General features: G+C 41.0%; 2 protein-coding genes across 6 annotated transcripts in view; one reads left to right on the top strand and one right to left on the bottom strand.

Annotated features, from left to right (window-relative positions):
• Positions 1–10,209, bottom strand: part of GLMN (glomulin, FKBP associated protein) — a 70,642-nt gene extending 60,433 nt beyond the window's left edge. For 3 of the 4 annotated variants that reach the window (XM_036257166.1, XM_036257167.1, XM_036257168.1), the window contains exons 1-3: positions 10,185–10,209; positions 8,029–8,104; positions 4,163–4,288 (exon numbers count right to left, since the gene is read on the bottom strand). In XM_036257166.1, the coding sequence (XP_036113059.1) occupies positions 4,163–4,288; positions 8,029–8,067 (165 nt within the window). In that variant the 5' untranslated portion in view covers positions 8,068–8,104; positions 10,185–10,209. The remainder of the gene's footprint in view (positions 1–4,162; positions 4,289–8,028; positions 8,105–10,184) is intronic. The other variant, XM_036257169.1, reaches the window with a different exon arrangement.
• A 135-nt stretch (positions 10,210–10,344) lies between these two features.
• RPAP2 (RNA polymerase II associated protein 2) overlaps positions 10,345–24,219 on the top strand; it is a 117,523-nt gene continuing 103,648 nt past the window's right edge. For both annotated transcript variants that reach the window (XM_036257000.1, XM_036257001.1), the window contains exons 1-6: positions 10,345–10,417; positions 11,148–11,193; positions 14,768–14,882; positions 17,013–17,111; positions 17,289–17,354; positions 19,371–19,459. In XM_036257000.1, the coding sequence (XP_036112893.1) occupies positions 10,345–10,417; positions 11,148–11,193; positions 14,768–14,882; positions 17,013–17,111; positions 17,289–17,354; positions 19,371–19,459 (488 nt within the window). The remainder of the gene's footprint in view (positions 10,418–11,147; positions 11,194–14,767; positions 14,883–17,012; positions 17,112–17,288; positions 17,355–19,370; positions 19,460–24,219) is intronic.

Below are 24,219 nucleotides of genomic sequence, written 5' to 3'. Positions count from 1 at the left end.
TTACAAAGTTGATTCTCAAGCTATTAAGACTAAGTAAGCCTCACTTTGCTTAAATCTATCACAATTACCTAATCTCTAATAGCCATGCACAAATGTACATCTTAATCTCCTATTTTTCTCCTGAGCTCCAAAGTACTTTTCAATTGCTTGTTGCATCTTAAAATAAACATTTCTAAAGTAAACTTGTGTTTTCCTTCAGGAAACTGTCTCCTCTTCTTGTTGCTTTTCTGTTTGGGATATATTATCCTCTCAGAGGCTAGAAACCCAGCCATCTTTGACGCCTCAATCTCTCTTACCCCCACAATCAATGAGTCCCCTGTAGTCTATTCTAAAACTTCCTTGCAAGTGCTACATAGTGCGAATTGGAGGCAGAGCAGAGTGGTTAGGAGCTCTGAATCTAGCTGCACAGGTCTGAATCTCGGATGTCATAATAAAGCTGAGTTACTTTTGGGCAAGTAATTTACCTTTCAGTGACTGTTTCCTTACCTACAAAATGAATTTAATGGTAGTACATTATAGGATTCTGGAGAGGCTATATGAGTTAACAGATGTAAAGAACTTAAGACAGCATCTGGCACATAGTAAATACTCAATAAATATTAGCTATTATTAACTTTATTATTAGCTGAAAGTAAGGTACTTTCAGGGCCGGGGACAAATTGCAACCGAGGTACGTGCCCTTGACTGGAATCGAACCCGGGACCCATTGGTCCGCAGGTCGATGCTCTAACCGCTGAGCCAAACCGGCCAGGACTGAAAGTAAGGTACTTTCAAAGGTTACCCTCAAGGAGTTAAAGAAAACAGTAAATTTACTTTACTTTGGGCTACAAAGGAACTATAAACACATTAAATACAAGTGTTTCAAAAAATGTCCTAATTTTTCTAAAAAAATATTATTAAAATAAAAACGGATAAGCTCTTAAACTACTAAGAGGCTCTACAACAATGTACAATTAAAAAGTTTTAGGGTGTCTGAGGGGAACAAGAAGAAACATCTGTAACAAAAATTAATTAAAAAATTTTTTTGAGAAATTAAAAAAAAGTCTTAGGAATCTCCCAAACATAATCAAGGTGCCCTGGATATAATCATGCGGCAGCATGACTAGATTGTGATAGTAACAAAGAAAATGTCTGCAGGGTCAAGATGGCGGCGTAGGTAAACACGGTATCGTGTCCTCCCACAACCACATCAAAGTTACAACTAAACTTCAGAACAACCATTCTTCAGAACTGCCTGAAATCAAGCTAAATGGAAGTCCTACAACTATAAAATTAAAGAAGATGCTGTATCGAGACTGGTAGGAGGGGCAGAGGGGTGGAGGGCTAGTCCCCCACCCACGTGTGGTGGATTATAATAAAAGGGATACCTGGCTGGGAAGGTCCTCCCTGAGGAGTGAGGGGTCCCCATCCCACACCAGGTGCCCTGCTCAGGGTTCCAGTGCTAGGAAGAGAATCCCTATCACTTCCGGCTGCAAAACCAGAGGGAACTGAGGCTCAGGGAGGCTGAGGCAGCTGGAGCCCCAGGCAGCTCCTCTTAAAGGGCCCGCGCACTAACTTACTGGGACCTGCTCCTTAGCTCAGAGAGGAAGCAGCTTGAGGGGCGCCAGAGACATACAGGGAAGAACTGAGCTGTTTGGCACTGGAGTGAGGCTGGAGAGAAGGCTTTCTCCTGGACAGATGTACCGTCAGAGGCCTTTGTTCCTTTGGTGAGCCCTTCCCTGGGGGGGCAGATGGCCACCTTATCTGGGACTCCAGCAACCTGGCTCACACTCTTTGCACTGCCCTAGTGATTTCCTGAGGCCCTGCCCCACCCAACTTTCAGGCCCACCAAAGCTGTTGCCAGTTGCTTTACCATAAGATTGGCCTGTCTTGGATCCTGCTTCAGGTTTTCCTAAATTCTTTCAAACAAGCAGCAACTGGTTTCAGCTAGCCCCATACCTCTCGCTAAGTAATGCATAGAAACAAACACAGGGAGGCAGCCAAAATGAGGAGACAAAGAAACAGGTCCCAAATGAAAGAACAGAACAAAACTCTAGGAAAATAACTAAGCAAAATGGAGATAAGCAACTTAACAGATGCTGAGTTCAAAACATTGCTTATAAGGATGCTCAATGAACTTAGTGAGAACCTCAGCAAACTCAGTGAGGGCCTCAAGAGCATAAAAGAGAACCAGTCAGAAATGAAGGAGGCACTAACTGAAATAAAGAATAATTTACACAGATTCAGTAGTAGAAGCAAACCATCGGTTTGGAATATAAGGAAGCAAAAAACACCCAATCAGAACAGCAAAAAGAAAAAAGAATCCAAAAAAACTGAAGATAGTGTAAGGAGCCTCTGGGACAACTTCAACCGTGCCAACATTTGCATCTTGGGGGTGCCAGAAGGAGAAGAGAAAGAACAAGAAATCAAAAACCTATTTGAAACAATAATGGCAGAAAACTTCCCTAACTTGGTGAAGGAAACAGACATACAAGTCCAGGAAGCACAGCGTTTCCCAAGAGGCCCACACCAAGACACACCATCATCAAAATGCAAAAGGTTCAAGACAAAGAGAGAACCTTTTTTTTTTATCCTCACCGAGGACATTCTTCCATTTTTTTGTTCAGATAGAGTGGGAAGAAGAGAGAGAAACACCTACATGAAAGGGACACATCGAGTGGCTGCCTCCGCAGGGCCCAACCAGGGCCAGGACAAACTGCAACCGAAGTAAACATACCCTTAGTGGGAACCGAACCCGGGCCAAAGAGAGAATCTTAAAAGCAGCAAGAGAAAAACAGTTAGTTACCTACAAGGGAGCCCCCATAACACTGTCACCTGATTTCGCAAAAGAAACTTTGCAGGCCAGAAGGGAGTGGCAAGAAATATTCAGAGTGATGAAAAGCAAGAACGTACAACCAACATTACTCTATCCTGCAAAGCTGTCATTTACAATCGATGGCCACATAAAGAGTTTCCCAGACAAGGAAAAGCTAAAGGAGTTCATCACCACCAAACTATTATTATATGAAATGTTGAAGGGTCTTCTTAAAGAAAAAGATAAAAAATATGAACAAACAAAATGGCAATGAATACATATCTATCAACAATTGAATCTACAAACAAAATGAACAAGCAGAACAGAAACATTCTCATAGATACAGAGAACATTTTCTGGGTTGCCAGATGGGAGGGGAGTTGGAGGAATGGGTTAAGAAGGTGAAGGGATTAAAAAATACAGATTGGATGCTGGACTGACAGACCTAAAGGGGAAGGGGGCATTGGGAGGTGGGAAGAACTAAACCAAAGAACTTATATGCATATATGCATAACCAATGGAAACAGACAACAGTGTGGGGAAAGGCAGGAGGGGGGAGGAGAGGGGAGGAGGGGGTCAATGGGGGAAAAATGAGGAACATCTGTTAATACATTCAACAATAAAGATAGGTTTAAAAAAAAAAAAAGAAAATGTCTGTATAAACAAACATCACTATAAATGAAAAACCAAACCAAACCAAACCAAAAGGCAGCATGTTCCTAGAAAAATGGTCTTCCCTTGTGCAAGAACAGAAGTCCAAAGACACAAAATTAGGCAGTGTTACCAACACTGTGTCTGAGAAAAAGTTGTTTCTGATCCCAAAAAGATCTTTTCCTGTTGTGGTGAATGGATTTCTCAGATAATTATAGCTGGATGATATTGGTCAGTAAGATTATCCAACTCTCCTGTCAAAATATTATTTTACTTAATATTTGGTATTTTATATACATCTGGCTGGAGGAACAGAATGTATTGATCACCAAAAATGATTATCTACCCTTCCTGATATTTATATTTCTCAATGTAAATTAATGATCCAAATGCCATTTTTGGTGCTTAATCAGTACTAATCCTTGCCCTTCTAAATTATAAATATATAACTTTTTAAAATTGCAATTTAATATAGCACTTGTCAGTTATTTTGCCTCTTTATTGCTAGTTGTTTACATGTTTATCTCTTCCACCAGACTGTAAATAAGTACCTTAAAGTACATGAATAATCCTAATTCCTTTTTTGTTTTCTAGTTTCCTACTATAAAAATTTAAGTTGATTTTTAAATGATGAATAAATGAATGGATAAATAACAGCATCATGGACTATTTTCTTCCTATTAAAGACTGAAAAGTATGCACAAAAATCATACTTACCTTATTCTTTTCATTTTGAATAACTTCTAAGAGCTGGTCTATGTGCCCTTCATCTATGCATCTTTGGCCTGCTAACTGAAATAGGCCAAAATCTTCTTCTTTAAAGTCTTGCTCTTCTAGGATTTGCTGGTAAAAACAAAATAAACAAAAACCAAACATGTTTAAGCAAATAAAAATTGAAGTAACTATTTGATTTATTTTGTCTCTGAAAATTCTGGGTAAGTTGCACATAAGCATATGTATGAAAATTAGGATTAGCCTAATACTTTAATGAATGATCTTGAAGTCCAGTGTGTCAAAGAAATCTATAAGGATCAGCATGAAAAATATTAAAGGTTATTTAGATGAGTATGTTATGTGGAGAAATAATTCAATTTGCCTTCCTGCCCTCATGCTATTTTTTCATAGGTCAAAAAAAGGAAAGATTACTTCGAGTCAAGATGGTGGCATAGGTAAATGCAGTATTCCCCTCCTCCCACAACCACATCAAAATTACAACTACACTACAAAACAATCACCATTCAGAACCGCCTGAAATTGAGCTAAATGGAAGTCCTACAACTACTAAATTAAAGAAGAAGCCACATCAAGACTTGTAGGAGGGGTGGAGACTCAGAAGGCTGGTCCTACACCCGTATGTGGTGGATAAAAATCAGGAGTATCTTAGCTGTAGAGGTCCCCCCTGAGGAGTGAAGCCATCTAGCTCAGGGTTCCAGTGCCAAGAAGAGAAGTCCCCATAACTTCTGGCTGTAAAAACCAGCCTGGCTTGAGGCTAGGGAGGCTGAGGCTGCTGGAGTCCCAGGCAGCTCCTCTTAAAGGGTCTGCATATGGACTTACTTGATTGAGCTCCAGCACAGGGGCAGTAGCTTGAAAGGCACCAGAGACATGTGGGGAAGAACTGAATTGTTTGGCATCAGGGCAAGTGCTTGAGGGGCAAATTTCTCCCAGACAAAGTGCTGGCAGCGGCTATTGTTCCTTGGATGAGCCCTTCCCCCACAGAGCCAACAGATAGCACTGTAACTGATACTCCATCAACCTGGCTCACATTGCTTGCTCCACCCTAGTGATTCCCTGAGACCCTGCCCCATACAACTTTTGAGCCCACCACCTGTTTCCAGTGGCTTTACCATAGGAACTGCCTGTCTTGGCTCATGCTTCAGATTTTCCTAAAATCTCTCAAAAGAGCAGCATCTGGCCTCAGTAAGCCCCATACCTCTTGCTAAGTGGCCCTAGGCCCAGCACTGGCAGCAGCTGGCCTTGGGTCACAGCTGGGTTTCTCCTGGGCACCTCCAAGCCCAGCACAAGCAGTAGCCATCTGCAGATTGCTCTGTAGCTTATGCATGGTGGCCCCAGGTAGAATGTAGGTAGTAACTGACCTTGGCCTGCATGCATCTCCCCAGAGGCCCCAGAGCCAGCACACCCAGTGGACAGTTTCAGACATGTTGAAGCACCACCACCCAACCACCTTCACAAGTGACACATTCAAGGGGTTGACTCAGTGGGTACCAGAGTCCTGCTAAAGTACGTCTTGCTCTGGGTGGTGGGCCCCTGCAGAGCTGATCCTCCAGGGTGGTCGGAGGTTGGTGGTTGGTGGGCACAGTCAGTCCTTCAGCCTGAGTAAATCCCTTCCACTGATGTGCAAAGAGCAATCAAGATTCAATTACATCAGAAAGGTATACAGTCCACATGGTGGGGTGCACTTCGAGTGCACAGCTGGGGTGATCAGGGAGGCTCTGCCACTGGACCCTACAGAACACCTACTAAATTAGGCTACCTTAACAAGACTAGGAGACACAGCAGTTCTACCTAATACACAGAAACAAACATAGGGAGGCAGGTAAAATGAGGAGACAAAGAAACATGCCCTAAATGAAAGAACAGAACAAAAGTCCAGAAAAAGAACTAAATAAAATGAAGATAAGTAATCTATTAGATGCACAGTTCAAAATACTGGTTATAAGGATGCCCAAGAAACTTAGTGAGGACCTCAAAAGCATAAAAAAGAACCAGTCAGAAATGAAGGATGCACAGTCAGTAATGAAGAAGGCACTAACTGAAATAAAAGAAAAATTTGGAACGTAAGGAAGCAAAAACAACCAATCAGGGGAGTAAAAAGAAATGAGGAGAGTGTAAGGAGCCTCTGGGACAACTTTAACCATACTAACATTTGCATTATGAAGGTGCTGAAAGGAAAAGAGAGAGAGAGAAATTGAAAACCTATTTGTTTTTTGTTTTCTTTTATTCCTCACCCGAGGGTATTTTTCTATTTATCATTAGATAGAATAGGAGGGAGAAAGGGCGAGAGAGACAGAAACATCAATGTGATAGACACATCGAATGGCTGCCTCCCACATGACCGGACCAGGGCCTGGGACAAAATGCAACCAAGGTATATGCCCTTGACCAGAATGGAACCTGTGACTCATCGGTCCGCAGGCTGACGCTCTAACCACTGAGCAGAACTGAAGGCCAGGGCTCAAAACCTATTTGAAAAACCTGAGGCGAGGGTGAAAATCTATTTGAAAAAATAATGACAGAAAACTCCCCTAACTTAGTGATAAGAAACAGACATACAAGTCCTGGAAGTGCAGAGGGTCCCAAACAAGATGAACCCAATGAGGCCCACCCCAAGACACATAAATAAAACGCAAAAGGTAAAAGAGACCCTTAAAAGTAGCAAGAGAAAAGCAATTAGTTACCTACAAGAGAGCTCCCATAAGAGTGTCAGCTGATCTCTCAAAAGAAACTTTGCAGGCCAGAAGGGAGTGGTAAGAAATATTCGAAGTGATGAAAAGCAAGGACCTACAACCAAGATTACTCTATCCTACAAAGTCATCATTTAGAATCGATGGGCATATAAAGAGTTTCCCAGACAAGAAAAAGTTAAAGGAGTTCCTCACCACTAAATCAGTATTAAATGACATGTTAAAGGGTCTTCTTGAAGAAGATCAAAACTATGAACAATAAAATGGCAATAAATACATATCTATCAACAACTGAATCTATAAACAAAATGAATAAGCAGAACAGAAACAGACTCATAGATACAGATAACTGTTTGCTTGTTGCCAGATGGGAGGGGTTTGGGGGGATAGGAAAAAAGGTGAAGGGGTTAAATACAAATTGATACAGAATAGTCATGGGTTGGCGGGGGTAAATGGGGGGGGGGAAGGGGGAGACATCTGTAATACTTTCAACAATAAAGATAAATTTTAAAAATAAAAATAGCCTGGCCAGCCCTGGCCAGTTTGGCTCAGCAGTTAAAGTATTGGCCTGTGATCCAGAAGGATCTGGGTTTGGTTTCCACTAAGGGCATGTACTTTGGTTGCAGTTTGTCCCGGCCCTGGTTGGGTCGTGCGGGAGGCAGCCACTTGATGTGTCCCTTTCACGTCGATGTTTCTCTCTTTCTCTCTCTTCCTCCCCCCCTCCCACTCTATCTGAACAAAAAATGGAAAAGTGTCCTCGGGTGAGGATAAAAAAAAACAACACACCTGGCTTTAGTGGACTGAGTGTCATCCCATGGACTGAGAGGTCCTGGTTCAATTCCCGGTCAGGGCATATGCCCAGGTTTCAGCCTCCATCCCCAGAAGGGGGCATGCAGGAGGCAGCCTCGATGTAGCTCTCTCACACTGATGTTTCTATCTCTCTCTCCCTTCCTCTCTAAAAAAAAAAAAAAAAATTCAATAAAAACATATTTGAAAAAAAATAACAATAACGAAATATCATTCAAATGTGGGGGGGGAGCAATGATTAAAGAAGATAAATAATTTGAGTGCTCAAAAGTGTAATTAAAAATATTCTGTGCCCTTCCCATATTTTGAAAGGCATTTAACTTTTCATAAAGAAAAAAAGAAACAATTACTTACACATCTCTTTATTATGGACTGAAGTTCTTCCACAGCCATTCCTCGTTATTTTTCCTAGTTTTGATGCTGAAATGTACTAATGATATAAAGCACACTGTTAACTGCCAGAGCTATTACATTGAAGTATTGATGTTACATTTCATCCTGATGAATTATTAGTAAATATAATAAAGAAAAGAGTTTTAGCCCTGGCCGGTTTGGCTCAGCGGTTAGAGCGTCGGCCTGCGGTCCTGAGAGACCCGGGTTCGGTTCCTGCTAAGGTTGCAGTCTGTCCCCGGCCCTGGTCGGCTGTGCGGGTGGCAACCACTCGATGTGTCCCTTCACATCGATGTTTCTCTCTCTCTCTCTCTGTTCCTCTCTCTCCCTCCCACTCTACCTGAACAAAAAGTGGAAAAATGTCCTCGGGTGAGGATAAAAATAAAAAAAGAAAAGAAAAGAGAAAAGTTTTAAAGCTGAAATGTTTTACTGAAAGTTAGGAGTATGTTAGCCTAAGAAAATAAAAATATATAAAAAACGAAAAAAACACCCCTGTTGCATCTTTTAGGTTTTCTGAAGCATGGTTTTGCTTAGCGTAGTTCTGAAAGATACACCGAAGAACTTATATAGTACATATATGCACAGCCTGTGAACACAGACAATAGTGTAGTGAAGGCCTGGGGTGGGGTAGGAAGGGGGCAAAGCAGGGAAAATGGGGGACAGCTGTAATATCAACAATAAAAAAAATATATGTTTTTTTCCTTATTTTTTTAATCCTCACACGAGGACACTTTTTCCATATCTTCAGATAGAGTGTGGGGGGGTGGGCAGAGAAAGCGTAAACATCGATGTGAAAGATACACATAGACTGGTTGCCTCCCGCATGACCCGACCAGGGCTGGGGACGGGAACCTCAACCGAAGTATGTGCCCTTGACCAGAATCAAACCTGAGACTCTTTGGTCAGGGGGCGGATGCTCCAGCTGCTGAGCCAAAGCAGCAGGGGCTATATACATATTTTAAAAGGGATACAAACTTCTGGTTATAAGTTCTGGGGAATCTAATGTACAGTGTGGTGACAACGGTTAACAACATTGTGTTATATACCTGAAAACTGCTAAAAAGGTAGATATTAAATTTTCTCATCACACACAAAAATTGTTATAATAGATGTGTTAACTAACTTTGTGGTAATTATTTCGCAATATTTACGTATATCAAATTATCATGTTGTACACCTTAAACTTATACAATGTTAAATGTCTATTGTATGTCAATTAACCAGGGGAAAACTACTAGAAATTCCTAATTTCTAATTCTAAAACCTTCACATTTCTCACTATAAACCACTTATAATCAATTTTAGGTATGCTAGAGCTTTTTTAAATTTTATAAATTTTGATCATTTGAAAACGTTTTTTGTTGTTGTAGCTATACTTTTGTAGCTTAAAAAAAATCAATAAATCTGTTGCATTGGAACACTAAAACAAACAAAAAAACCCTTCTGCTGCCTGGTGCATCTCTTAGGTTTTCTTAAGCATGGTTTTGCTTAGTGTAGTCCTGAAAGATACACCTGAAAAAAAAATCCTCTAGAGCACTCCCAAGAGGACCGCAAATATGAACCACACAATGTACATTTTCAAAAGCCAAGTATTTCATTTCTGAAAACATTTCCAAAAGTTGGGCTTTAAATCAGTTCTAATCAACAGGGAGTGTTTTATATTTTCATGTCCCACTTGACAAAAATTGAAGTCAACACAGCTCACCCACAGGTGGTGAAAGTTCAGAGGCCCTCCACCCCAAGTGTGACCAGGGCATTTCCCTTAAGAGATGCAGCCCCCAAAATAATTACCCCCGTCAGTGAACTCAGCCGGCGGCCCTCAGGGGAACCCGGCCCGGTTCCCGGGGCCCATCCTTTCTCCCGGCGTGAAAGCCCGGTCGCAGCCCCGCCGCAGCGGAGCGGGTCCGCCGGGTCCCCGCCGCAGCGCACTCCGGGGCGGATAACACCCCAGCGCGCGCGAGGGCGGCATCCAAGGGAAGCCATTTCTCCTGCTTCTTGCTCGCCGAGGCGTTTGGGCCCCACCACCTCGCCGGGCCTAATCTGCCCGCCGCGCCGCATCTCCGCGGCTCAACGTCCGCCGCGAGCGCGGCCGCCCAAGACCTCCCTGGGCGCTCACTTACCGGCCGGGCCTCAGGTCTGTCCGGCGTCCTCTTCCACTGCCCCGGCCGCGCAGCCGCTCTCCAGCCCCGCCCCTGGTGGCCCCGCCTCGCGCTACGCTAGGGGAGGCGGGGCCTCGGAGGGAGACGCCGGGTCGGTCCGCACCGGCCGACGACGCGGCCCATGGCTGAATCGGCAGAGCCGCCCACGGCCCGCCGCAAGGCCCGGGCCCCCCGAGCCGCCCGAAAGGCCTCAGGTAGGCAAAAGGCCCCCTTCCTATATTTGGGCCCGGAGGCCGAGCCCCTACAGAGTTCCAGACTAAGGCGCGCGGGACGCTCCCGAAAGGCTGCCCCAGGGCAGGAGGACTTGGGGCAGAGAAGGCCGAGAGTGCCCCACCGCCGTCGGGAAAGACCTCCGGCCGGACCCCCCACTTTATACACTAGCGTTCCAGGATTGTTCCCAGAATGGGCTCTCCGAGGGAAAGGGCAGTGGAGGTCCTGGGAGCCTAGAGCTGGGGTCGCCAGAGTGGGCAAGTGACCAGGGCAGCGTCGGCAGGCCGTGGGCGGCTGCCCTTGAACCGAGCCCTGGTCTTCCTTCCAGTACTGCTGCTTTGGTGCCCCGTGTCCCCGAGGTATCGAGAACCCCCTCCCTCTTACCTGGGAGTCAATATGTGGGGGACGGAGAGAGGTTTTCCCCAAAAGTACCCGATCTCAGATTTTAAGGACTGCTTAATTCTATAACTATGTTACAAGAGAAAAATTCAACCCCGAAAGAGACACATGCTAACCAGGAACAATTCGGGAATAATTAATTTACAAAAATAAATTTGATTCCAATCCATTTCACTTGATTTACGCACGGGATTTGTAATGGAATATGTGGAAAAGAAAAGATGGGATAGTTAGTTTATTTGGGCAGGAATCTGTCTTTTGACCTAGTGTATTTGGGTAGAATTGACCTGTTTTTTGTTTGTTTTTTAATTTTAGGTACTAAACAGACAAGTACCTTGCAACAAGAAGATGCTTCTAAAAGGTAAGAGAACTATTTGGGCAATTTCAGTCACTTGGCTGTTTATCTCCTATTAATTGAACCATTTTAAAAAACAATAATGGGTGCTACCTTAAAGAAAATTATTGTGCCTGCCGGTGTGGCTCAGTGGTTAAGCATCGACCCATGCACAAAGAGGTCGCCCCATGCACAAAGAGGTCGCCGGTTCGAATCCTGGTCAGGGCACATGCCCAGGTTGTGGGCCAAATCCCCAGGGGGGGCATGCAGGCGGTGGCCAAACGATGTTCTCTCTCATTGATGTTTCTATCTCTCTCTCCCTCCCTTTCCTCTCTCTCTAAAAAATCAATAAAGAAAAATAAATAAAAAAAAATTATTGTGAGAAAGGGAAGATCTGGGCAGCACTATACATTCTCACATAGACTGTTACATCCCCCTACTCCATGCTTTAAGAAAACCAAAATCAGACACTTTTAGATTTCTAATGAAGGTAGAGTATCTGTAGAATGGTGTCTATGGGAATAAACATTCCTGAATTAACCACGTACTCTTTTTGCATACTCTCTCCTTTTTTTTTGCTTTATATGCCAGGGACTCCAGGAAACCATTTCTGGAGGTTGGCACGGTGGGTGGCAGGTTTTCAGGAAAGAGTGTCTCAGAAAGTAATAATGAAGCTGAGACCTGAAGGCTAAGTAGGCATTGACCAGACAGAATAATGAGGAGAGAAAGACCTCCAGCCACAGGTGGCAGTATGTGTGACAAGAAAAGGTTTGGTCATTGAAAGTAAGGAGAGATGCCCATGGTAGTGTGCAGCATTCTGAGCAAGGGAAGAAAGGAGCATAGGAAAAGGTTAGAAAGGATTCCATTCATACAGTACCTGGTAGGGTGTTGTGAGAAATTTGAATTTTCTACATGCAAATGGGAAAACTTTAATAAAGTGATGAAATTTAAGTTTAAAAAGTTTTAAGATGTTAGGGATAGAGAAATTGGATGGATATGATATCTGTTTTAGGAGTACAGGCATATCTCAGAGATATTGCAGGTTCAGTTCCAGACCACTGCAATAAAGCGAGTCATAATCTTTCTGCTGGTGGAGGGTCTTGCCTTCAATTTGTAAAAAAAAAGATGCAACATCTGTCAAGTGCAATAAAGTGAAACACAGATGCCAGTATTTTCCTGTGGAGCAGCATGATTATATTGCCTTTGCTTTTTTTTTTTTCTTTCAGATAGAGTGAGAGGGAGAGAGAGAGAGAAAAATACACATCGAGTGGCTGCCTCCCACACAACCCCAATCGGGGCCGGGGATAAACTGCAACCGAGGTAGGTGCCCTTAGTGGGAACCGAACCCGGGTCTCTCTGGGCTGACGCTCTAACCGCTGAGCAAAACCGGCCAGGGCTATATTGCCTTTGCTTTAAGAAATATTACAACTCTCTTCAACACTGATCTGACCACAAATCTAAGGAGATTCTATTTTATTTTGAGCACCACAATTTGCAGAATATAGAAAAGCTGAAATGTATTTTGAGCAAATCATTGAAGATGATGAAACATTAAAAATCCATGGGGGTAACCAAATAGTGGTTGAGGGAGTGATCCTTTATAAATTTATTTCAGTTGCAAAATACTTCCATATTCAATCCAGGTGACTACCGTTAAGCCAGAAAGTAAAGCACTTTGCAAAAATATGAAACAATTTTACTCTTCACACTAAGTTTCTAATTTAAAAATATGTTAACATGTAATGGGTATATTATTAATAAATGCTTTAAAATTTTCTCACATTTTATCTTAATATGGTAAGTATCAGCAGATAGAATTTATGTAAGTAAAAGCTCTAATTTTAAGAGTGTAAAGGAATGCTGAAACCAAAGTTTGAGAACCACTGCTGTATACCACACTACCTGTCATTATTTTTGACAAGGGAAGCTGTGAGACTTGGCCATCCATGGGAAGCAGTTGTTGATATCTATCAGTTAAAAGAAGTGTGGCTGTTCTTGCAAGTTGAGATGGTTAACGCTTAAATCAGCAATTCCTAATGCAGATTGTGTACTGATCTTAGTACATGACATGGCTTTTATTGGTAGGCAGCAAAATGCGAAAAATAAAAGTTTTTTATAAAGCTGAGTATGAAGAACTGCCTTTTAATCTGTGTTCATGTCTTTTTTTTTTTTTAATCCTCACCCAAGGATATTTTTCCATTGATTTTTTTTTAGAGGGAGTGGAAGAGAGGGAGGGAGAGGGGGAAGAGAGAGAGAATGAGAGAGTGACAGAGAGAGAGAGAGAGAGAGAGAGAGAGAGAGAGAGAAAGAAACATCAATTGGTTACCTCCCACACGAGCTCAACCAGGCTGGGGATGGAACCTGCAACCCAGGTATGTGCCCTGGACTGGAATTGAACCCAAGACCCTTCAGTCCTTGCACCGATGCTCTAACCACTGAGCCAAACCAACCAGGGCTGTGTTCATGTCTTTTATACTTTTTTGTTGTGAGCATGGCCTTTATGAAATGATGGGTGAACACGTGTTAGTTATAATTTTAGTTTTGTTTTAATGTCCTTATTTGTACCTTATTGGCAATCCTATGTCAGCCCTCCAAATTGTTTTGTAAAACATATTGCTCCAGGTAAGGAATTAGAGTCTAAAGTTTTGAAGGTAGGGAGAAAAGGTGAGTACATTCTAGAACCAGATATGAGAACCAAGCCAAGGTCCAAGAGACCTACAAAGATTGTTCTAGTAGGGAAGTAGAAACCAGTGCAGGAAAGGAGCACATGCATCACCAAGATAGTATCTTTGGTCCTGTGACAATGATTTTCAACCTAAGCACACTAAGATTATTTGGAGCACTTTTAAGGAAATGCCAATAACTAGGCCCCATCTTCAGAGATTCTGATTTAATGAGCCTGCAGTATAGTATCTTTTTGAAAAACCTCATCAGATGGTTCTAACTTGCAGCTAGGATCGAGAACCATTGTTTGATCTGATAGGCTGTGCTTTTATATTCCATAATGTGTGGGGTAAGCAAAGGCTGACATAATGTGCCAGGACAAGGACCAGCCTTCCTAGGAAGATTGCTGTTTTCCTAAACCATAGTCATATCAATATAGTTATTTAATAAGACAACAAAAAGTGAGTAAACACTTCTTTGCAAATATGACTCTCTCCTATCAAACTGGGCCATCTGTTAACCTTTGAGACTTGTCACAATTTTTACTTATAAGAAGAGCCAAAATTATATTTTTTCCTCTCTAAACCCTTCTTACTTACAAGGATTTTGAAGGAAAAGCCCCCCTGTTTAGGCAGGCACAAAAGTAATAGAGTATAAATTCTAACTGGCAAAAAGGTTTCACTTCATTTTCTTTTCTATAAGAATCTCTTAAATTCTTTCTTGTACACTGGGTTCTGGAAATCAAATAATCTAGTTATTGTGGCTGACTTTCTATATGTACAGTACAATAAGTTGCTTGTTTCCTTTTTGCAAACTATTGGATCAGAAGTACCAGCATTAAAAATATAAATACAAGTAGCAAAATAATAAGTTGTTAGTGTTATATTTTAAAACAGAAAATTGACTATGACAAAACTTAATTCTTTTTTAATTTTAGGAAAGCAGAACTAGAAGAGACTGTGAGGAAGAAGATAGAATTTGAGAGAAAAGCTCTACATATTGTTGAACAGCTTTTAGAAGAGAATATCACAGAAGAATTCTTAAGGGAGTGTGTATGTGTTGACAAATAATTACTTTTGTAGTAGAAAATCTTTAGTTTTTTTCTTTATTGTTTTTGGAGAGAGAGGAAGGGAGAGGGGGAGAGAGAGATAGAAACATCAATGAGAGAGAGCATTGATTGGCCACCTCCAGCATGCTCCCGACTGGGGATTTGGCCCCCGACCTGGGCATGTGCCCAGACTGGGAATCAGACTGGCAGCCTCTTAGTGCATGGGTCGATGCTCAACCACTGAGCTACACTGGCCAGGCTAGAAAATCTTTAAATCTGTTCAACATGAAACTTACTTGCATTATTGAAATTCTTGAATCTGTTCTCAGTCACCACATGCAGGTAACATGCTATATAATCTATGCATTTAAAAAGAATCACTTATTTAATGACTTTAAATGCACTAGTTAAAAATAACATACATATTTCATCCCTTAGTAGTAGTTGTTTTAATCATTCTGCGAACCTCACTTGATTTTCATCTTTGTACTAATGATCCCAATGTTATTTTCCATACTCTATATGTTGCCCTATTTTAGTAACAGAAGATTATTTTTGTTAATGTAATTCCATTAATTTAGATATTGTTACAGTCTCAAATATAGATCCTTTGTGATTTAACAGATAATAAGAAAATTATAATCTGCATTTATTTTTATTGTCTTTAACAACTTTATTACATTAAAATTTTGAATCGAAATTTCTAGTATATGCTCATAATCCTTAGAAAAAAGAAATGGAAAATTGAAACTCGGAGCTTCTATTGCAAAAGTAATTCTTAGTGTGGCTTAGAGATTTCTAAACAAGAGAAATATGAATATGATCATATTTAAGTTAATATAGATAGCTGCATCAAAATCTGTACCATGGATAACTCTAAAGACAGACACAAACCAGAAATGCTTCATTTGAAACAAGTACCTTATAGCACTCTCAATAAAAAGTTTTTTAGTCCCTGCAAAACCAGAAAAACTTCTTCAAAAATAATCTCCAGAAGTGAGATTATTTGAACAGGAAGATGTCAATGGGAAAAAAATTATTATTTTTGTTAATCCTCACTGGAAGATATTTTTCCATTTCTTTTTAGATAGAGTGGAAGGGAGGGAACGAGGGAGAGAGAGAGAAAGAAACATTCATGTGAGAGAGACATATCAATTGGTTGCCTCTCACATGACCCTGACTGACCAGGGATCGAACCTGCAACCCAGGTACATGCCTTTATCCAGAAATTGAACCCGCAACCCCTCAGTTCATGGGCCAATGCTATAACCACTGAGGAAAACTGGCCAGGGCTCAGTGGAAAAAATTCGATGTTAGCTTATAATTATCTCTTCCCCATTCTCCTATACAGTTTTTTCAAAAGCTGGAAGATTTTGCCCTGGCCAGTAGTTAGAGCATTGGCCTGAGCACCAGAGGATTGTGGGTTTGATTCCCAGCCAAGGGCATGTGCCTGGCTTGCAGGTTTAATCCCCAGCCAGGTTGGGGCACATGCAGGAGGCAACTAGTTGCTGTGTCTCTCTCACATTGATGTTTCTCTCTCTCTCCCCCCTCCCTCCCCCTCCCTCTTCCTCCTCTGACCTCCCCTTCCTTCCCTTCCACTCCCTCCAAAAATCAATGGAAAAATATCCTCAGATAAGTATTAACAACAACAAAAAAAAGCTGGAAGGTTTTGCACAAAAATTTGTTCAGGAATCACAGTGACCTTTGTTATACTTTGATTTTTAAGATTGTGCTTTAAAAATAGGTAAAATTATATCTTATTTTATGTGGTTTATTTTTTTAATAACACTTTAAAAAAATAAACTGTACTTTAAATATTGTGCTTTGGTATAACAATCACTATAGTACCATTTCTTCCTCCTGCCGCAGAATTATTTTATGAACTGTATAGTCTACAAAGATGCATAGTCTACTGTGGCAGAAAGTTTTTTGTTTTTGTTCTTTTTTAATGCTAACATTTTTTGGTACTTACTACATGTTGAGCACTTTTCTAAGTTCTTTTTCTGTATTTTCTCTTCTGATTATAATATCAAACCTATCTCCGTGTTTTTAGATGAGATCTGTGGGGCCTAGAGAAGTGATATGAACTTTTTCCAATAATCCAGGGTGGGGTGCTCCATTTATTTCATTACAGGGGAAATTTATCACACCTGCTCACTACAGTGATGTCGTGGATGAACGTTCCATTGTCAAGCTCTGTGGTTATCCCTTATGTCACAAGAAGCTAGGAATTGTAAGTAATTTTTAAAAATACAGACTTTTAATTTTTATATTTAACAAAAATACTTTGTAGAAAGAACAAGAAGTGAAACTGAGGTCATAAACTAATGACATGATATGTAGATAACTTGTAACATAAGTTCAAGTTTATTACTTGAATTCTTTGTAAACCATACTTTCTTTTTTTTAGGTACCAAAACAGAAATATAAAATTTCTACCAAAACTAATAAAGTCTATGATATTACTGAAAGAAAGGTAAGTTTAAAGTTTATTTTCAATTTAGCAGTTAATTTTTACTGTTATGCTAAATAAAATTCTAAAAACAACTGTTTAAAATCTTACATTTTATAAAATAGTCACATTAAAAGTTTTTCATTTATAGATATTTTATTCAAGGAGTTTTAAAAACTCTTTGCTACCCTGGCCGGTTTGGCTCAGCGGTTAGAGCGTCGGCCTACGGTCCAGAGAGACCCGGGTTCGGTTCCCGCTAAGAGCATGTGCCTCGGTTGCGGTTTGTTCCCAGCCCTGGTTTGTCAGGCGGGTGGCAGCCACTCGATGTGTCCCTTTCACGCCGATGTTTCTCTCTCTCTCTCTTCCTCTCTCTCCCTCCCACTCTAGCTGAACAAAAAATGGAAAAATGTCCTCGGGTGAGGATTAAAAAATATATATATATATAAATATATATATAAAAATCTGACAATATTAATAACTCTGTATACTCTTTGGCATTATCTAATAAAGTCAAATTCGCATGTTCTTTATGACCAAGTCTTTCTTTTCTTTGGTATATAGCTGAAGGAAATTCTTGCCCATGTGCATAAGTATTTATGTATATGAATGTTTCCAGATGGATAAACAAAATATTGTATATGCATAAAATGGGATATTCACCCTTAAAAACTTAAAAAGGAAGGACATTCTAACATATGCTACACCATGGATAAAATTTTTTTTTTTTATCCTCACCTGAGGATATTTTTGCATTTATCTTCAGATAGAGCGGGAGGGAAAGAGGGAGGAAGAGAGAGAGAGAGAAACATCAGTGTGAGAGAGACACATCGACTGGCTGCCACCCACACGACCCCAACCGGGGCCGGAGACAAACTGCAACTGAGGTACGTGCCCTTAGTGGGAACCAAACCTGGGTCTTTCTGGTCCACAGGCTGACACTCTAACCGCTGAGCCAAACTGGCCAGGGCTACATGGATAAAATTTAAAGACATGCTAAGAGAAACAAGCCAGCACAAAAAGACAAATCCCTAATACCACTTATATGAGGTAACTAGAGTAGTCAAATTAATAGAGACAGAAAGCAGAATGGTAGTTGTCAGAGGAGGCAGAAATGGGGAGTTACTGTTTAATGGGTGTAGAGTTTTAGTTTTGCAAGAGTTCTGTTGATGGTTGCACAACAGTGAGATATTTAATGTCACTGAACTATATACTAAAAAATGATTAAGATGGTAAATTTTGCATATTTTACCACATTTTTCAATTTTAAAAATTGTTTTGAAAAAGTTCATAGTAACACTGCAGCCCTGGCCAGTTTGGCTCAGCGGTTAGAGCGTCAGCCTGCGGTCCACAGAGACCCGGGTTCAGTTCCCGCTAGGGGCATGTACCTTGGCTGCAGTTTGTCCCTGGCCCTGGTTGGGTCGTGTGGGTGGCGGCCACTCGATGTGTCCCTTTCACATCGATGTTTCTCTCTCTTCCTCTCTCTCCTTCCCACTCTATCTGAATAAAAAATGGAAAAATGTCCTCGGGTGAGGATAAAAAACAAAAACAAAAACAAAAAAGAAAAAGTTCATAGTAACACTGCAGTGATAGCAAACAAATTAGAAACAACTCAATTGTTCATAAACAATAAAGGGTAGAGTATTTGCACAGCTTAAATGAATAAGCTGCAACTTTGTGAAAGAATCTCAAAAAACAATGTGGAATAAGAAATGACAAGAATATATAACAATATAATTCCATTTAAACAGAGTTTAAAAGTAGGCAAAACTGAATGGTAGATTTTATAAGAATATATATGGTAAAGGAAAGCAAAGAAATGAGCAACAAAATTTATAATAGTGGTTAACTGGGGAATGTGGAGCATAGTATCATCAGGGAGGGGCACAAAGAGGCCTTCAAAGGTACTCTACCTTTGGGTGGTAGATTCATAAATTTTCATTTTTTTCTTTGAACTACATATTTATGTTTTATACTCTTCTGTATGTATGCTGTGTTTCACAATGAAAAAAACCTAACTAGTTTCAAAATGTTTTTTTTCAGTGTTTTTGCAGCAATTTTTGTTATAAAGCATCTAAATTGTTTGAAGCACAAATTCCTAAAACTCCAGTGTGGGTTCGAGACGAAGAAAGGTAATTCAAATCATTACGTATACATTTGTCCATATATTCTAAAAATTTCCTTCTGCTTTTTGAGGTATGCAGAGAATAGGTCTAAGTTACTTTCGAATGTTAATACTGTATACATTTTAATTGTGGGGAAATGGTTATATTTTAAGCATAGCTATTACAAATTTTACACTTAAAATCTGAAAATTAAAATATACAAATGCTACTTGTTTGTTGTTTTAGCTTTAATCACAAAACCTGAACTTTGCTTCCTGCTACGCCAGTTCGTTCTCTCTCTCTTTTTTTTAACTCATCTTTATTGTTTGTATTATTGTTGTCCTATTGACCCCCCCCTCAATTCCAGCGCCTTCCTTCCTTCCCCACACTATTGGAGGTGTCCATTGGTTATGCATATATGCATAGAAGTTCTTTGGTTTATCTCATCCCACCCTCCCTACCCCCTTCCCTTTGAGGTTCATCAGTTTAACAACAAATTTGTACTTCTTAATTCTTTCATCTTTTTCACCCATTCCCTCAGCCCTCACCCATCTGGCAAGCAACAAAAAGTTCTCTGGATCTATGAGTCAGATTGCTCATTTTCTTTGTAGATTCAGTTGTTGATAGATATGTATTAATTGTCATTTTATTGTTCATATTTTTGTTCTTCTCCTTCAAGAAGACCCTTCGACATTTCATATAATACTGGTTTGGTGGTGATGAACTCCTTTAGCTTTTTCTTGTCTGGGAAACTCTTAATATGTCCATCGATTCTAAGTGATAGCTTTGCAGGGTAGAGTAATCTTGGTTGTACGTCCTTGCTTTTCATCACTTTGAAAATCTCTTGCCACTCCTTTCTGGCCTGCAAAGTTTCTTTTGAGAAATCAGCTGACAGTCTTATGGGAGCTGCGTTGTAGGTAATGAATTGCTTTTCTCTTGCTGCTTTTAAGATTCTCTCTTTGTATTTAACCTTTGGCATTTTGATAATGATGTGTCTTGGTGTGGACCTATTTGGGTTCATCTTGTTTGGGACTCTGTGCTTCCTGGACTTGTATGTCTGTTTCTTTCACCAAGTTACCGAAGTTCTCTGTCACTGTTTCAAATAGGTTTTCAATTTCTGGTTCTCTCTCTTCTCTTTCCAGCACCCCTATGATACAAATGTTGGCACACTTGAAGTTGTCCCAGAGGCTCCTTACACTATCTTCATTTTTTTGGATTCTTTTTTCTTTTTGCTGTTCTGATTGGGTGTTTTTTGCTTCCGTATATTCCAAATCGATGGTTTGCTTCTTGACTTTACCAACTCTACTATTTATTCCCTGTAATTATCCTTTATTTCAGTTAATACATCCTTCATTTCTTACTGGTCCTTTCTTATGTTGTTGATGTTCTCACTAAGTTCCTTGGAGGTTTCCTTAAGTTCCTTGAATGTCTAACCAAGTTCCTTGAGCAACCTTGGAACCTGTGTTTTGAACTCTGCATCTGATTGATTGCTTATCTCCATTTTGTTTAATTCTTTTGCTGGAGTTTTGTTCTATTCTTTTTTGGGGGGACATGTTTCTCTGTCTCTTCATTTTGGCTGCTTTCCTATGTTTGTTTCTGTGTAGAGTTGCTATGTCTCCTAGACTTCATAGGGTGGCCTATTGTTGTAAGTGTCCTGTAGGATCCGGTGGCACAGCCTCCTTGATCACCCCAGCTGGGCCTTCAAGGTGCACTCCTAGTGTGGACTGTACACTCTTCTGTTGTAATTGAGTCTTGATTGTTGTTGGCACATCAGTGGGAGGGATTTACTCAGGCTGATCAGGTGCAAGGACTGGCTGTGCCCACTGACCACTGGCCTCTGACTACCTTGGAGGATCAGTTGTGTAGGGGCCCACCACCCAGAGAAAGACTTAATTTATCCGGGCTCTGTCACCCATTGAGTCCACTCCTTGAGTGTATCACTTGTGGAGGTGGTTGGGTGGTGGTTTTTCAATGTGGTGTGAAGCTGTCCACTGGGTGTGCTGGCCCTGGGGCAGGGTTGGCCGCTGCCTGTGTTCTATCCAGGGTCACCCGGCATAAGCTACAGAGTGATCTGCAGATGGCTGCTTCTTGTGCTGGGCTTAGAGGTGCCCAGGAAAGGGCAGTTGTGAATCAAGGTTAGTTGCTTCTAGTGCCAGGCCTGGGGCCACTTAACGACAGGTATGGGGCTCCCTGAGACCAGATGCTGCTTGTTTGAGAGACTTTAGGAAACTCTGAAGCAGGATCTAAGGCCAATCCTATGGTAAAACCTTTGCAAAAAGCTTGGGTGGACCCGAAAGCTGGGTGGGGCAGGGTCTCGGAATCACCAGGGCGGGGCAAACAGTGTGAGCCAGGTTGCTGGAATCCCAGATATGGTGGCCATCTGCTGCCCCAGGGAAGTGCTCAGCAAAGGAATATCAGCCTCCACCAGTGCATTTGTCCAGGAGAAAGCACCTTTCCAGCCCTCGTGCTGAAGCCAAACAACTCAGTTCTTCCCTGTGTGACTCTGGCGCCCCTCAAACTGTCTCCCCTCCAAGCTTAGAGGAAGCAAGTCCGAGTAAGTCCTGTGCATGGACCCTTTAAGAGAACTGCCTGGGGCTCCAGCAGCCGCACCCTCTCTCAGCCTCAGTTCTGGCTGGTTTTCCAGCCAGAATTATGGGGACTTCTCTTTCTGGCACTGGAACCCTGAGCTGGGCGCCTGGTGTGGAACGGGAAACCCTCACTCTTCAGGGAGGATCTTCCCAGCCGAGGTGTCCTCCTGATTTTTATCTGCCACATGTGGGTGTGGGACCAGCCTGCCTGCCCATCCCCTATCAGTCTCTATGTGGCTGCTTCATTAATTTTATAGTTGTAGGACTCCCATTCAGCTCAATTTCAGGTGGTTATGAATGATGGTTGGGTTGTAGTTTAGTGTAATTTTGATGTGGTTGTGGCAGAAGATGATACCGCAGCGTCTACCTATGCTGCCATCTTGACCAGAAGTTCGTTCTCTCTCTCTCTCTCTCTCTCTCTTTTTCTTTCTTTCAGGATTTAATAGGCTTTATTCAATGATTCATGAATTAGGCAGCATTCCATCTAGTGACTAGAAATGTGCTCTCTCAGCCAGTTGTTTCTTTTAATATTTCTATTAATATAGTAATCTTGGAGTAAGAATGTTACTTTTTTTTCAAAAGATACTGGATCTTGGAATTTAACTCAGCTAAGTTTGTTGTTAGGAAACTATGTTCTAAGATTTAAAAGTTCAGGTTACTTATTTATTCAATCTTTATTAAAAATCAGTGCAATATTTTATAAATTTAAAGAATCCCAATTGGACATTCTTGGGATTTTGCCTCTTGGGAAATGTTTAAACATTTACAACATTTTAGTAGTTGCCAAATTTGAAAGAAAATTTTTTGTTGTGAGGCAAATGTCATAACAATATAAAAACAGTAACAAAAATGATTGTTATGGAATTAAATATATTGTCTAGAAATTCCAAAGACTTAAATTAATGAGATAATGTACCAAGCAATTTATGTTTGATAGAGAATATTATAACAACACAAAGCAGTGTTATTTGTGGTAAAATAGTTAAGATCTATGCTAAATAAAGTCAGTGATATAAATGTACTGAGATGCAAGTTGATGAAAGATCTTGGCTTAAAAAAACAAAACAAAATCTTAGTCTTATCTGATGCACAGTGTAATATGACACTACTACAGGTTCAGCTGGCATCAATGTACTGATGACAGACAGTATCTTTTTTTTTTTTTTTATCCTCACCCGAGGACATTTTTCCATATTTTGTTCAGATAGAGTGGGAGGAAGGGAGAGGAAGAGAGAGAAAGAGAGAAACATTGACGTAAAAGGGACACATCAAGTGGCTGCCACCCGCATGACCAACTAGGGCTGGGGACAAACTGCAACCCAGGTACGTGCCCTTAGCGGGAACTGAACCCGGGTCTCTGGACTGCAGGCAGATGCTCTAACCACTGAACCAAACCGGCCAGGGCGACAGACAGTATCTTTATTGGCAGACATCTTTACCTGATGATCCATCCATTCCTGTGTGGTTTAGAATATGTAAAACCAACCATCCTATGGCCTTTGTTAGTTGAATTAAACATAAGGAAGACAAAATTGTTCCTCATTTTTTCTCCCAGCCTATCTGACTTTCTTGTTTGGAGGATAAAAGATTGTAGCATTGTCCAAGTTGACTAGGAAGCTGAGAGCACCTTTTAAACTATTACTCTTTTTCTCCTTTCTTAATATTTCTTTCACAAGAGCTGCCTATTACCTCCTTAGACCTACGTCAACAACATATTCCATTTTCCATTGTTAAAACCAGTGTTTCCTTACATTGTCGTTAACCCTGCTTCCAAAGATATCTTCTGTACATCTTAAGTTGAGCCCTTTCGTTTAGCCAGTCATCACATCTGCTTCGACTGCTTCAAAACCATTTATAAAACCACTTTTCCTGTCATCTCTGTTTTCTTCAAATGTAGTTATTGTTACTTCCTTTAGCTTATTGAAAACAGTTCTTGCCCTGGCTGGTTTGGCTCAGTGGTTGGAGCGTTGGCCTGTGGACCAGAGATGCCCGGGTTCGGTTCCCACTAGGAGCACGTACCTCAGTTGCAGTTTGTCTGTGGCCCCGGTTGGGTTGTATGGGTGGCAACCAGTTGATATGTCTCTCTCTTCCCCCCTCTCTCCCTCCTGCTCTATCTGAAGATACATACAAAAATGTCCTCGGGTGAGGATAAAAATAAATAAATAAAACAGTTCTTCCCTCTAACCTTTTCCTATAATC

The sequence above is a fragment of the Molossus molossus genome, unplaced genomic scaffold (assembly GCF_014108415.1).
Source record: "Molossus molossus isolate mMolMol1 unplaced genomic scaffold, mMolMol1.p scaffold_m16_p_12, whole genome shotgun sequence".
Lineage (NCBI taxonomy): Eukaryota > Metazoa > Chordata > Mammalia > Chiroptera > Molossidae > Molossus > Molossus molossus.
Note: the sequence above shows the minus strand (reverse complement) of the source record. Positions and strands in the feature narration are given on the sequence as shown.